This window comes from Peromyscus eremicus, chromosome 11, assembly GCF_949786415.1.
Source record: "Peromyscus eremicus chromosome 11, PerEre_H2_v1, whole genome shotgun sequence".
Taxonomy (NCBI): Eukaryota; Metazoa; Chordata; class Mammalia; order Rodentia; family Cricetidae; genus Peromyscus; species Peromyscus eremicus.
Genome location: NC_081427.1, coordinates 11068312 through 11082461, shown reverse-complemented (window position 1 = coordinate 11082461; position 14150 = coordinate 11068312). Strand labels below are relative to the sequence as shown.

Below are 14150 nucleotides of genomic sequence, written 5' to 3'. Positions count from 1 at the left end.
ATAGTAACTGAAGAATTTGATAATTAGATATTATATTATTTTTGACTATTACTAATAATGACTTTCATGAAATTAAGTCCATGAAGGGCTTTTAAACACTATAACACAGATGACTTTGTTGTTCAGCACAAAGTTGTCAGCCTTCACACCACATACACTTTTGGTGTGGATAACTCCATCACAGGCTCTTATTCTAAGAATTATAGGATGTTGCAGCATCCCAGCGTCTACTTACTAGATACTAAGCAGTTATGATAACCCTAAATATCCTGTTTGCCCACTAAGGGTAGGATCACCTCTGGTTCTGAGTCATCACTTCAGAATACTTACATTGTATTGAGATATACATAAAATATAATAAAATATTAGTGACCCTTCAAGGTAATTTATGGTGGATATTTAAAAACAGATAGCTAGATGAAGTTTCTATTGAATTAAATAATGGGATTTTAACTTTTGTTACTACCTTGCTTTTGTAGTTTGTTAGGGAGGTGATAACTATTTCAGTGCCAGACTCTTTAAACTAACACATTAAGTCAAGTTGCACGCTTGATGACACGTGGTTCCATCTCAGTAGTCACATGGGGGTCGTGCGTAATGCTCCATGTGCCTTCCAGAGCAGTACAGGGATTGGAGTGGGTGAAATCTTTTGTTTGCAAAGGTTTTACAGTCTAAAAGAGCACATAGAAGAACATGCTACTTCCAGAGATGGAAGTTAGACAGACATGAAGACAAACTGCTATGGGCAGAATGGATTAAAAAAAAAAAAAAAGCTAATGGAGCTTCAATTCCCAGGTTGCTCCCAGGTCTAATTAGTATTTGTAAAATTTCACACTTTTCCTTAAAGAGGGCTGGCATAACTTCTGTAAGTTTAGTGCTCCTCAGACTTGGCTCTGTCTGTGAGCATTGGGGTGTCCAAGGCTGGATGGAGAACAAGAGAGCCTGAGGATGATTTATGGAGGATTTTTGAAGGATATATACTAGGATTTCATATGTACTAGTTGTTTTTGGAAGTAACATTTAGCCCTATACTCTAAAGAAGGGAGAATTGAATCTCAGATTGTGCTGTTTCTTTGTTTCCCAATTCTCTCAATGGAGAATTGAATCTCATGGCCATGGATGTCTCTCCATTTCCTAACTATTTTTAGTCCTTTGCTTATAAAGGAAATTCACAACACTTTGCTTGGCTGGAGGTATTCCATCTCCTGTAATTTAAATACGATGAAAACTACAGCGCAGAAGGTTGAAAATGAGGTTGTAAATAACTGATGACAATAAAGTAAATGCTATACAATGTGATTAAAAGTGAATGGATCCTTGTGCCAAACACAAGACATGGTAGTGAAGAAAGAGAAAGTAGGTGCCCAAGACTTGAGTAGTTGAGGTCAAGAGGAATGAGTGGAAAGGAATGCCAGATTCATATGTGGAGAGAAAGGGAAAGAATGTGAGTGGAAGTTGTTGTCAAGGTCATGGGTGAGAAATTAATAAGGCCAACATGAGGCTGACTGTCTTGCTGTAGCTGCCATGATAGTATCCGCCATATGCAGGGATCCTACCATCTCAAAAGGTGGTTCTTCATTCTATTAACCTTGTCCATCTTTGGAATGACTTCCAGAATATACAAGCTTGGCTCTATGCTCTGAAATGCTTCTCTTAGAAATTAATCAAATTCCTTTTTACTATGAATTGTGTTTTGTAGCTGCAAGAGATTCCCGGTTGTACTGTTGCCCCATCTACAAGAAACCAGTTCGAACAGACTTGAACTACATTGCTGCTGTGGACCTCAAGACAGCCCAGGCCCCTGAACACTGGGTTCTCCGTGGGGTTGCCCTTCTCTGTGATGTCAAGTAACAGAAATGCATAGTCCAAATTATTTTAATCTTTATTTCTCTGTCAGGGCTGGACATGCATAAATCAGGCTGTGTCTAATTAATGAGGTGACACTGCCCTACATACTTCCTTAGATGCTTAGTTGTATTTTACTTGTCTTGTCATTGGCAATCGACCCTTGCACTTGTTTTGAAAAATATTTATTGATTTAAAAGCATCATTAACAACCTCCTAATGAATTGTGGGCATCAAATCTCTAATCATGTATTTTCTTCTTTCTATCTGAAGTTTATGTTAAGCAGTTGCTATTTCCTCTAAGGGATTGCTGGCCTGTTAATGTGGTTCTGGCAGCAACCAGGTTCCCTAAGGTAACATGAGAAGCTTGTGACAGTTTTGTTTCTATTGCCTTTTGCCTTTTGGTCAGGTCAGGAGACTTGTTTTCTAGGCTTCAAGCAGATAATTAAAAGATCTTTTTATAAAACAATATGAAATAGAAGATCGATTCAGATTGCAAATAGACAGCTTGGGTGAGCCTGGGGTGCAAACACATAGAGCAATGCTCAGTCTCACTTATAATTAGTAATAAGGTACTGATTAATGTGTGGTGTCCATACTGCTGATATACTCACAGATTGTTAGAATAATGTAAATTGATCCAAAATTTCTGTAAAGTAAGTTAAACAGAGAAAGAAACATAAAAACATTCAAACACTTTGATTCTTACTGCTCTATACCAAGGGGTTAAACCTGCTGAAGGCAAATTTTATATATAAAGTTGTATTTAATAAAGGAAATAAGTGGACATGCTCCAAATGTCCAACAATAAAACTATGCTAACAATAACAGGAGATATTAAACAACTATGAAATGTAGTATTGGAGAGCTCATTAGAAGAAAATGACAAGCATAGTAAAAAATAAAAGACACAATTGACAAACTATTGATCTCTCTATGATTACAGCTATGAAATGAGTTTTAATGTGGACAAAAATTAGATAACAATATAGAAAACTAAAACCAGATGTGATGGCATAATAAAATAATAGTATTTTTAAAAATATAATGCTTAGAAGAAGAATATTGGAGGGTTAAAGCCCTAAAATGTGTGTGGGGAATCCAAAGTGGCTTTTATTAATTAGGAAAAATGTTCTCCAAGGAACTCTTCATTTATTTGTGTTTTAAGTTCTAGCTATAAATGACCTTCTGCTTCACCTATTACGTATTGATTAAGAAACTTGATCAGGATTATACTTAGAATTGTAGTTTAGCTCTAGGTCTGATTAACTGCAGTTTCTTCTGAGGAGATGGGTTTCCTATGTGTATAGTGGGTGCAGAAGGTGTCTGTTCCCCAACAGGTGCAGGTCTGTGATCAGCATCATTATTTTGTGCTCATTATACTGTGTGGTTTGTGTGACTCCCACTGATCATGGGTAATATTACTCCTGTTTGAACTGCTTCTTTTGTATGGATTAATATATCAGTTGATGCTTGAGAATTGTGATTTACTGACTTTTATTTTTAAGAACAGATAATAAAAATTAGAATATGATACAAATTAATAAAAGAATATTAGTAAATGGCAAAATTGAGATTGTTTATTGTTTTCTTGAAGAGAATAATGGCTATTAAGTACTCAGAAAAATACTTTCAAAACTGCATTTAATCAAATTTTAAGTGTTGTAACTCATATAACTTTATGATACAAGTTGTTAGCTTAGGTGTATAAGTTCCAGAGACCCAAAATAGAAAAGGACACTATAGAAACAATTATAAAATGTTTGAAATGAACTTAACATAGTCCTGAAGTCAGTATGAGCTTGACTACTCTGTTTCCATCCCATCTCTTCCTGCTGAGGGGAAAGTGCTCAGCATTATGAATCAGATATCTGAGGGAGAACCAAATGGTTGAGTCTACTGACAGCTTAGGATGTAGTATGAAGTACTACATGGGACCAGCATCATTGCAGAGTGAAAGAGCCATTTTTTTCATCTGTATCATGCTGTGGGATGTTCTGTAGGTCAGATGTGTTGCTCTGATTGGTTAATAAATAAAACACTGACTGGCCAGTAGCCAGGCAGGAGGAAGTATAGGCGGGACAAGGAGGAGAAGAATTCTGGAAATTGGAAGGCTGAGGCAGAGAGACGCTGCCAGCCACCACCATGACAAGGGAGATGTAAGGTACCGGTAAGCCACGAGCCATGTGGCAAAGTATAGATTCATAAAAATGGGTTAATTTAAGATAAAAGAACAGTTAACAAGAAGCCTGAGCCATTAGGCCAAGCAGTTTAAATAATATAAACATCTGTGTGTTTATTTTATAAGTGGGCTACGGGACTGCCGGGACTTGGCGGGACCCGGAGAGAAAAACTCAAGCTACAGTATCACTTCTGAGTTATTTAAAATGTATTTATTTCATAGGGCATATGTGTGATGCCCTCTGCTTTTCTGGTGATACAATGGACCTAAGTGGTGTAGATGCAGAAAACAAGTAATTTTTTAGGCATATAATTATATATAATCCCAATTTTAGAGCAGATAGAATGACATATGTGGGATGTATAGAAAGTGATGCCAAGATTATGAGTTAAGGACTATGAAGGAAAACACTGAATGGCAAACATACAAATAGCAAAGGTTGGCAGAATTTGCATTATATCATGGACCAATAAGTTTTGTGTTGTTGGTTTGAACCCAGTGTCTTAGGTATGCTAGGCAAGTGATCTTCATTGACTTGCATCCTCACACATTTACCATTTGTTGTTTACTAAGTGTATAGAATATAACTGAAGTGCTCCTGTAAGCTGGACAGCAGCTGCGTGCTCTTGCCTGTCTGATGTGCAAATCTCCCCCACCCCCTGAGTTGTAGGGGATATTGATGAAAAGTAAATCAATCCAGAATTAGGAAGAGCATGTCCCCATTATGTGACAAAGAAGAGCTATGTGTTCCTAAACATCATCTACACCCTGGATGCTATTTGCCTCAAGTGACATTTTATCATTGGGCCATGTGGTGGTTTGAATCAGAATGGCCTCCATAGACTCATATATGAATACTTGGTCCCCAGGTGCTGGAACTGTTTGGGATGAATTAAGTGGTAAGATCTTATTGGAACAGATGCGTTGCTGGGGGTGGGCTTTGAGAATGCAAAATCCATGTCATTCCCAGCTAGCTCTTTCTCTGCTTCCTGTTTGTGAATCAGGGTGTAAGCTCTCAGTTATGGCTCTAGAATCCTGCCTGCCTGTCTGCCTGCCTGCCTGCTGCCATGCTCCCTGCTATGATGGTCACAGACTCTAACCCTCTGAAACTGTAAGTCCCCAGTAAATGCTTGCTTCTGTAAGTTGCCTTGGTCATGGCATCTTATCACAGTGATAAAAAAGTGATATTTTGGCGAAGAATGTGGTTGCTTTCTTCCTTAGTACTAAAAATCTACCAGGGGCTAAATTGAAGTAGTTTGACTAATTTCACTGGCTGAGTAGATTTCAAGAAAACCAAATATTAACTTTGTTGCTTGGTTGTTAGTAATCACACTCATGTAGGTCTACAATGAAAAAGAGTGAGCTGCACAAAAAGAAATACAAAATAAGCAATTTAAGGAGAGAAAGAACATCAGAAAATGTAATATTGGAGCCAAGGCTCGTGCTGAAAGAAATACCAAGAGGTCTGATGCAAATTGGAATAAAGGGAAATTGCTCAAGGGCAGACCCCACCTAGGTAGTCCTGAAACTTCTGAAAAAAAAAAAAAGTCTAAGGAATTATCTGTTCCTAAAGAGCAACAACCAAGCAAACTCTATGCAAATGTAATTCAAGGACGGTGCCAGGTTCCACCCCAAGTGGCAGCATGAGCCACATGGTTTAGAGTCATAAAGGAGTAAGAGGTTGTGGACTGTAAGGACCCAATAAACTCTTCTGTAAGTTGTCATCATCATAGTGTCTCATCACAGCAATAAAAAAGTAACGAAGACAGACTGCAAAGATAGGTTTGAGGAGGTGACGTCTACATTTTGATCTCAAGGAGAAATGGAAGCAGCTCAGACCCATATGTACTGGGACTGTCCTCTTTCTCCTGGGCTGGTTGCTTTTTTTGTTGCCTTGACACAAGCTAGATAGAACTGTGTAGAGGGAATCTTAACTGAGAAAACACCTTCATCAGACTGGCCTGTGGACGTGCCTATGCAAAGATTTTCTTAAATAATGATTGATGTGGTAGAGCCTAGCCCATTATAGGTGGTTCCACCTCTGGGCTTGTGAGTCTGGGCTGTGTAAGAAACTGAGCCAACTGTGAAAAGCAAGCCAGTAAGCAGGGTCTGTACTTCAGTTATTGCCTCCAGGCTCCTGCCCTGAGCTCCAGCCCTGGTTTCTCTCTGACAGCAGAAAAGCTAACTAGCATACTCTCTAAAGGGAGTGTGAATCTGGGGAAGGAGGCAGACCCGCAGGAACATCTGGCTTGGTGTGGAGAGTGGCAGAGAGCTGCTTTGTCAATGGCAGGCCTCACCTTGTTTTGGCAGGTGCAGAGACAGATGTGTAGCTGATGGGAATCAGGTTTCTAGGAAATTGGGATGAAGAGTATTAGATACTGTTTGCAATAGAATCAGCTCTTGAAAAAGAACTCCATAACAAGAAACATAATGAGAAAGCCAAACATTCTATACTTTAGCAGCTTTAAGATTTAGTCCAAAACTACACAGCACTAAAAATGTTATCATCAATGAACATTTATTTGAAGTTTAAGTGTAATATAAAACTAAGTGTGAGTACATAATGACATAAAGATTTAGTGACATGAAAATTTTTAGGAAAGCTATAACATATATGCTTGTGAGCAACATTCTCAAAATGACTACTTCCCCAAAAATCTGCAATGTGGTCTTTTTTTTTTTTTCTTTCTGAAATGCTCCTCATGAGACACATGATTACCTTTACAATTTAAATAGTTCTTTTGCAGGCATTGTTTTGCAGGAGTGACATCAAAATATAGTGTGTAACTAGTTACTTTTGGTTACTAGTCACACCAACACATTAGAATAATGTCTTTTATGGTAAACAATGCTATGTTTATATTCACAATATGGTCCTCCAGATTGGATAAATGGTTTGAAAAATCACCAAACAAGTAGGCTTTGAAAACAGGAAGAGATCAGGCCACACTCTTGAGTTCTATGCATTGTATTCTATTGATTAATATAGAGTGTGTCTAGTAGATAGTGTCATCATCTATCCATAAATAACTCAAAAGGAAAAGGGTAGTAGAAGATTCAAGGTCAACTTTAGAATCGGATACATCATTTGGCATAAGAAACAGAGACCATAAATACATTTTTAGCCATCTTCAATGGCAAGACTGTTTTCAGTTGCACAAACTTACCTTGACTGATACAAAGGTAGAATGTATTGTTTATAATCTGTATCTGTGAGAGGTCACTGGTTCTGATCTGGGAAGCCACGAATCTAAGGTGACAGGTGGGCAGGAGTATAACAGAGTCCTGTTTTCCTTTAATTCACACAGAAAAAAAAGAAAATAAAGATGATGTGGGCAAGAAGGAACTGGCTGTGGGGTGTAGCTTAAGTTTTCCTGCTTGGCCCACAGTCAGGGCAAATCTCTTTCACCTGCCAGTCCCACAGCCTCTCAGACCCGACCAAGTAAACACAGAGACTTATGTTGCTTTCAAACTGTATGGCCGTGGCAGGCTTCTTGCTAACTGTTCTTATAGTTTAAATTAATCCATTTCCTTTAATCTATACCTTGCCACATGGCTCGTGGCTTACCGGCATCTTCACAAGCTGTTTTTCATCGTGGCGGCTGGCAGTGTCTCTCTGACTCAGCCTTCCACTTCCCAGCTTTATTCTCCTCCTTGCCCCGCCTATACTTCCTGCCTAGCCAACGGCCAATCAGTGTTTTATTGATTAATTAGCAACACATTTGCCATACATCCCACAGCACTTCCCCCCTTTTTTTTTTTCAAAAAGGAAGGTTTTAACCTTAACAAAGTAAAATTACATATAATTTGGGAATTTGGGCGTAGCTTCTCTTACTACTTCCTGCTGGAAGGGGGCGCTGTATCTTATGGGGAAACAAAGAAAATTTTAGAATTATGGAATAGTCCATGAGGCTGTATCGTCTGAGCCAGTTGCCTTCAAACCATTCTGGATGTTGGATCATCTGGGCCATGGTGTCATTGGAGACCTTCAGGGGGTCTTGGCTGGTCAAACCTGATGTATCTTAATCTTGAACAAATCCATAGCCTTTGACTTTCTGTGGGAACAAAAGCAGAGTCTCCTTTCCAAAGTAACATATCCTTACATCGAAATTTTGAAGTCAAGATATCTTTAAAATATACATTTTGGCATAACTCAACAGCTTTTACAATCAAATGTTTTTCTGCAGTTAAAAATCCCAAAGACAACACAATCCAGATTCTCTGTGTAATATCCATTTTTACGTGGCTTATTTTTTATACTACCTTTACTGTCTCTTTAATGACTTTATTTTTTAAAACTATGTATTTGTTTCTATAACTCTATATATCACCTTTTTTGTCTCTTTCAAGCCTACGTATCTTTTACACACATTGTAAACTATTACATCTGAATCTGTCTTATTGTGAATCTATTGCCTTAAACTGCAGCAGCTGTGGCTGCTGGCTCCGCCCACCTCAGCTTCCCAACATGGCTACGTTTACCACCAGCTCTGGGAGCTATCGTGGGTCTATGCTTTTATCCAAGCAGCGTGTAGTCCAGAAACCTCTTTTTTTTTGTTTGTTTTGTGCTAGCAAAGTCTAAATCCACCATGCAGCTTAATGTGCCATTTGCAGAGGCTTCATTCCCACCATACTGCAGGTCGAGCATGCACTCTAGGAACCCACCAGTAGCTCAAACCCACAGCTGCCGCTCATTTGAGAGAGACAATTAGGAAGCTGTTTTTAGCTCCGTTTTAGAATCTTTTTTTTCAGTTTTTAGGTGGAAACTCTTGCCACCACGTTGGACGCCATTTGTAGCTTAAGTTTTCCTGCCTGGCCCACAGTCAGGGCAAATCTCTTTCACCTGCCAGTCCCACAGCCTCTCAGACCCGACCAAGTAAACACAGAGACTTATGTTGCTTTCAAACTGTATGGCCGTGGCAGGCTTCTTGCTAACTGTTCTTATAGCTTAAATTAATCCATTTCCTTTAATCTATACCTTGCCACATGGCTCGTGGCTTAACGGCATCTTCACAAGCTGTTTTTCATCGTGGCGGCTGGCAGTGTCTCTCTGACTCAGCCTTCCACTTCCCAGCTTTATTCTCCTCCTTGCCCTGCCTATACTTCCTGCCTAGCCAATGGCCAATCAGTGTTTTATTGATTAATTAGCAACACATTTGCCATACATCCCACAGCAGTGGGGAAGGGCATGCTCTGTGTGAGTGACAACAATGGAGAAGGGGCTTCATGCTTCTTCTTAGACACGGAGTTTTCTTGTTAAGCATATAACTGTAAATCTGGTAGATTGAGACACTGAAGTTGATTTCATAATTCCTCAAATGATCCCCTGGAAAATGACCTTCAGGAGCTGTGTCTCCAGGTCACGGCAGAATGACTGACCAGCAAGTACAAATAAAGCGGGGGTGGGGTGGGGTCTTACCTTCTGGAACATGGTATTTTCAAATGGTAAAGTTTTGTGATATGATATTGCAACTTCAATGCCTTAAAGTATTTAATATGAAATATTATTAGACTGTTACTATCCTCTCCTTTTGGAATATTCAGGCATGCACTTTGGATCTGGCTAATAAGTATGCCTTCCCTGCAGTCTTTAGGGCCTCTCTGATTTAGGGCTCCATTTAGTTTTCCAGGGTTCTGGATTTATAAGTGTGCTTAATTGTTTCCAAGTCAAAGTTTATGTTGGGTGGATGCAGAACCAAGTGCCTTGTTCGCTCTTTAATTAGCATGCCAAATGGTATTTTTCATCGAGCAATACATCATTGTACCTCACCGTGCATCTCGTGGGCAAAACCAAGGCACATTGTGCAGCCTGATGCTCGCTCTGCTCTGGTAATGCTTTATGATTGCTGTAATACTGTTCTTTATTTATTTCTTTGCTTAGGCTAATATGCACAGAATTCATATCAAATGTTATTCCAAACAGACCTACTTGGAAAGCCAATTAAATTTCCTCTAACACTTTGTTCAGGAGTCACTTTTAATAAGGCCACATAGAGTGTGCATTCTGAGTAGCTGAGAAAGGAAGATGAAAGACACCAAAGAGAACACCTGGAAAATACCAGAGTAAAGAGACCAGGAAAGATTATGAATCAAGACCTGTGCTGGTAACGGATAGTGAACATTCCTCTTTGTGGCCAAGGATAGTTTAATATTCATTTCTGAATTTCACCTTGCTCAACGCAGTCAGCTGTGATGTATCCACTTATAATTTATTTATGCAAATATATAAAGCAAATCCCTGGAGAATTTTAGGAAAAGACCTTCTAAAACATCTTAGTGTTTTAGCATTTGCAAAGTGTTTGCATGCACCAGTGACACTTTTTGCTGTTCTAGTGAGTATTGAAAATGTTTTTAGTAGTTTGGGAACATGGTAAATTATTTGCTCCCATTTCATACCTCCTGATACATTGCACAACTGATACTGAAGATTCATAAATGATATAAATAAGAGGATTTAAAAAGATTATCAGTGTTAAATTGAATGATATTCTAAGAAAACAAAAAATTCTGTAATTGGTATTAGGAGTCAGAAATGTGAGCACTAACTGGGGTAATAACTAATATGTACATCTATTTTTCTTTAACTTTCTTTATTTTTAGTCATTATTTGTTTTATTAACCTATTTTCCCCATGCTGAAAGCCTAGGGCATATACTATTGACTCATAATGATATTACATGGATAAGGATTTCATTGATAAATTTCAGATATATGTGGAATAGTGAGAGGTTTTCTAAGTTGTAGCAGTATGATTGCCAAGCTAATAATCAAAGAATGATTGCTTTGTACCATAGTGAATTATCAACAGTTATCATCAAATTATATTTAAAAAAATTGAGGCAAGGCAATTTTAAAAAGGTAAAAATGAGCTGGAGTATATAAAATATTTGAGACATCAGTCCTTGAGTAAAGTAATTAATAAGAAGAGTAAAATTAGTCTAAGAATTGGTAGAGAGCTGTTGGACAAATGTCCTTTCTGAATTAATTTTTATAAGGTTATGGTGGCCTTTCATAAGGTTACGTTTATGTCAGAGTCTTCTGTAGAAATAATAATAGTAGTCATGGACAATAAAGAATGAGAACCTTTCATGACTTAACTTCATTTGGTTTTGTTGGTGTTGATATAAGCAGCTCCATTTTGATTCAGATTAACTTTCACAGAATTGTTGAAAACTCATTTCTTTTGATTCTGCTAATGTTGGTATGCTTGTAGTTATATGTAAGTATGATATTGCTAAAAAAAAAAAAGGTTCTAAAATCAGTGCCTTACATGCACACACCAGCCAGTTAGCTTAGCTTTTAAAAAGAAAAAATTTCATTTTTAAAACATGAATAGTTCTTTAGGAGAATGGTAGAAGAGGATGGAACATCATTTGGCAATTAAATAGACTTAGCAATATGGTTCCTTGGCAGCCAATTAGTAACTGAAACAGTACTTCTCATAGGAGAAATTAGACCAGAGACTTGCACATAGCCGACAGTGTGTGACCTTGAAGCAGTGTTATCACAGCAGCTCTCCTGGAATGGAGCCCATGGATCACTGCTCTCGGAGAGACTCTAAAGGTGAGTCTTGGGATTAGATTATCTCTAGACTCTCAGCTAAATCTTAGGGTGCTTTTCAGGATCATAGAGACCTCAGCAAACCTTTGCATGTTGGATAGTATACAGATTCCAACAAGCCTTTCCAGGTTAAAGATTTCTCATGTGTCTTTCCATAAATACTCTTTTTTTCTTCTTCCTCATTGTCATCTCAGGTAATCCTGAACACTAAAGGTTTAAGATGATAGCCTCTGGAAAGAATATTCTGAATTTAGATAGGCATCTGGATTTGAAGAAACCTGTGACCCAATGTCATTGGCCTACATTATTCATCTGTCCTCCAGGAAACAGTCAGAATGTTCACCGAAGGATCATCATAGTGTGAAAGATGGTTAATCCAGAGGGTCCATTACAGGTTACCTTTGAAGTTTAACCACAGGTTAGAAGGAGAACTCTGGCTGGGCATGGTAGTGCAGGTTTTTAATCCCGGAACTCAACAGGCAGAGACAGGTGGGTCTTTATGAGTTTTAAGGCCCCTGACCCTGACAAAAAATTAAAAAAATCAATAGAGCTAATATGATTTTTAAATCACATCACATATGAGACTATATTACTCAAGATTCTCTAACAGAACAGAACTGATAGAATAAATATATATTAGAAGGATTGATTAGATTGTGGTCTGGGCAGTCCAATCACGGATGTCTCTCAATGGGGAGGATGAGTATGTAGTAGTTGTTCAGTCTATAAGAGTGAATGTCTCAGCAGTCTCACTCTGGGGCTTAAGGGTCTGGAGTATATCTACAGCACTGCTGGTCTTTTAGTCTGTGTTGGAATACCAAGGAAATTGGTTCTGATATTAGTGAAGACATGTTGCAGTGATGGGATGCTATGGGATGTTCTGTATAGCAAATGTGTTGCTCTGATTGGTTGGTAAATAAATCACTGATTGGCCAGTGGCCAGGCAGAAAGTATAGGCGGGACAAGGAGGAGAAAAAAGCTGGGAAGTGGAAGGCTGAGTCAGAGAGACACTGCCAGCTGCCACCATGACAAGCCGCATGTGAAGATCCTGGTAAGCCACGAGCCATGTGGCAAGGTATAGATTTATGGAAATGGATTAATTTAAGCTGTAAGAACAGTTAGCAAGAAGCCTGCCACGGCCATACAGTTTGTAAGCAATATAAGTCTCTGTGTTTACTTGGTTGGGTCTAAGCGGCTGTGGGACTGGCGGGTGAGAGAGATTTGCCCTGTCTGTGGGCCAGGCAGGAAAACTCTACCTACAATGGGATGAATGGACTGCCAGAGAGTATGAAGACAAGAAGGTGAAAACAGTTTCCTTCTTTCAAATCTTTTTCTGTGGGCTGCCGCCAGAAGGGGCTACCCAGATTTAGGGTGGGTCTTCCTCTTCCAAATAATCTGATTAAGAAAGTTCCTCACAGGACCTTCTGTTATAGTTAATTCGAGATGCAGTCAAACTGACAGCCAAGATTCACCATCAGAAAGACCATGACAGAAAGTACAGTTTCCATTCCTCCTAGGCTAGGAACTGTAATTAGTAAAATGTTGCTACAAAGTGCAAGAACGACAAAACTGAGCTCCACCACGGAAAAGTATATTGTCAACCAAGAATTTCCTGGCCAATTTGCTCACTGTATTGATCTCATTATTTTTTTTTCTCCCAACCTACTCAATATGGCTCTGTTAATTTTGAGCACTTCTATATGCAATCATGACAATAACCATGGGTAGAGAGGTAACTGAGCTACTGATTTTCTACAGGAAAAGAAAGACACAGGTGCTTGTAGATTCTGACACTAATACTACCCCTTTGCAGTCCTCCTTCAAGCCTTTCCAGCTCTGCTCTGGGGGAGTTGCTAATTCTCCTACTTCTGCTATTTCTTTCTCAGGTTCAGTGACGTGGTGGCTTCCTAGAAAATGTAGGCACTCTAGGTATCCCCCAACATATTTAAACAATCAAGGCCCAGGACAAAGGAGTGCCTCATCAAAGTGAATTCCTTTCATGCTTCTTGTTACAAGTCTATTTGCATATGGAAGAGATAGGGGACAAATTTCCTTCATTTGGTATGATGATGTGTCTTTAGGAGGCACCCTTGATGATCAAGAATGCTATTGTCTGAACGTTTGTATCCGGAAATCGTATGTTGAACCTAATTCCCACTGTGATGGTACCTGCAGTAGGGCACTCACAAAGTGTTTAGGACATACAGACAGATCTTGCATGAAAGAGATGAATGAACTCCTGGAAAAGACCTACTACTATTTCTCTGTGAGGACACAGGGAAGTGGCCATCTGTGAACCAGCAAGGGAAGTCTTCCCAGAAAGCACATCTGTCACCTTGATCTTAGACTTTCTAGCACCCAGAGCTCGAGGAGTGTAAGTTTTATTGAATGAGGCACTTGAGCTAAAGTACTTTGTTTCAGCAGTTTGAATGGACTAAGTCTTGTGAATATAGTCTTTCTACTGCAGTCTGAATACCAATCCCAGTTTCATCTCTACCAATGATAGTCCTCCTTATGATTTTGTTGCAAACTGATTGCCCAAGCTTCCTTTTGTCTGCACTGT

The 14150-nt window shown here is 38.9% G+C and overlaps 1 protein-coding gene across 1 annotated transcript in view; it reads left to right on the top strand.

Annotated features, from left to right (window-relative positions):
* Nucleotides 1-2380, top strand: part of Dnah5 (dynein axonemal heavy chain 5) — a gene marked incomplete at its 5' end in the record, with an annotated part of 220050 nt that extends 217670 nt beyond the window's left edge. The window contains one exon of the mRNA XM_059276732.1: nucleotides 1700-2380. Coding sequence (XP_059132715.1) covers nucleotides 1700-1851 — 152 coding nt within the window. The remainder of the gene's footprint in view (nucleotides 1-1699) is intronic.
* Nucleotides 2381-14150: the final 11770 nt, after the last annotated feature.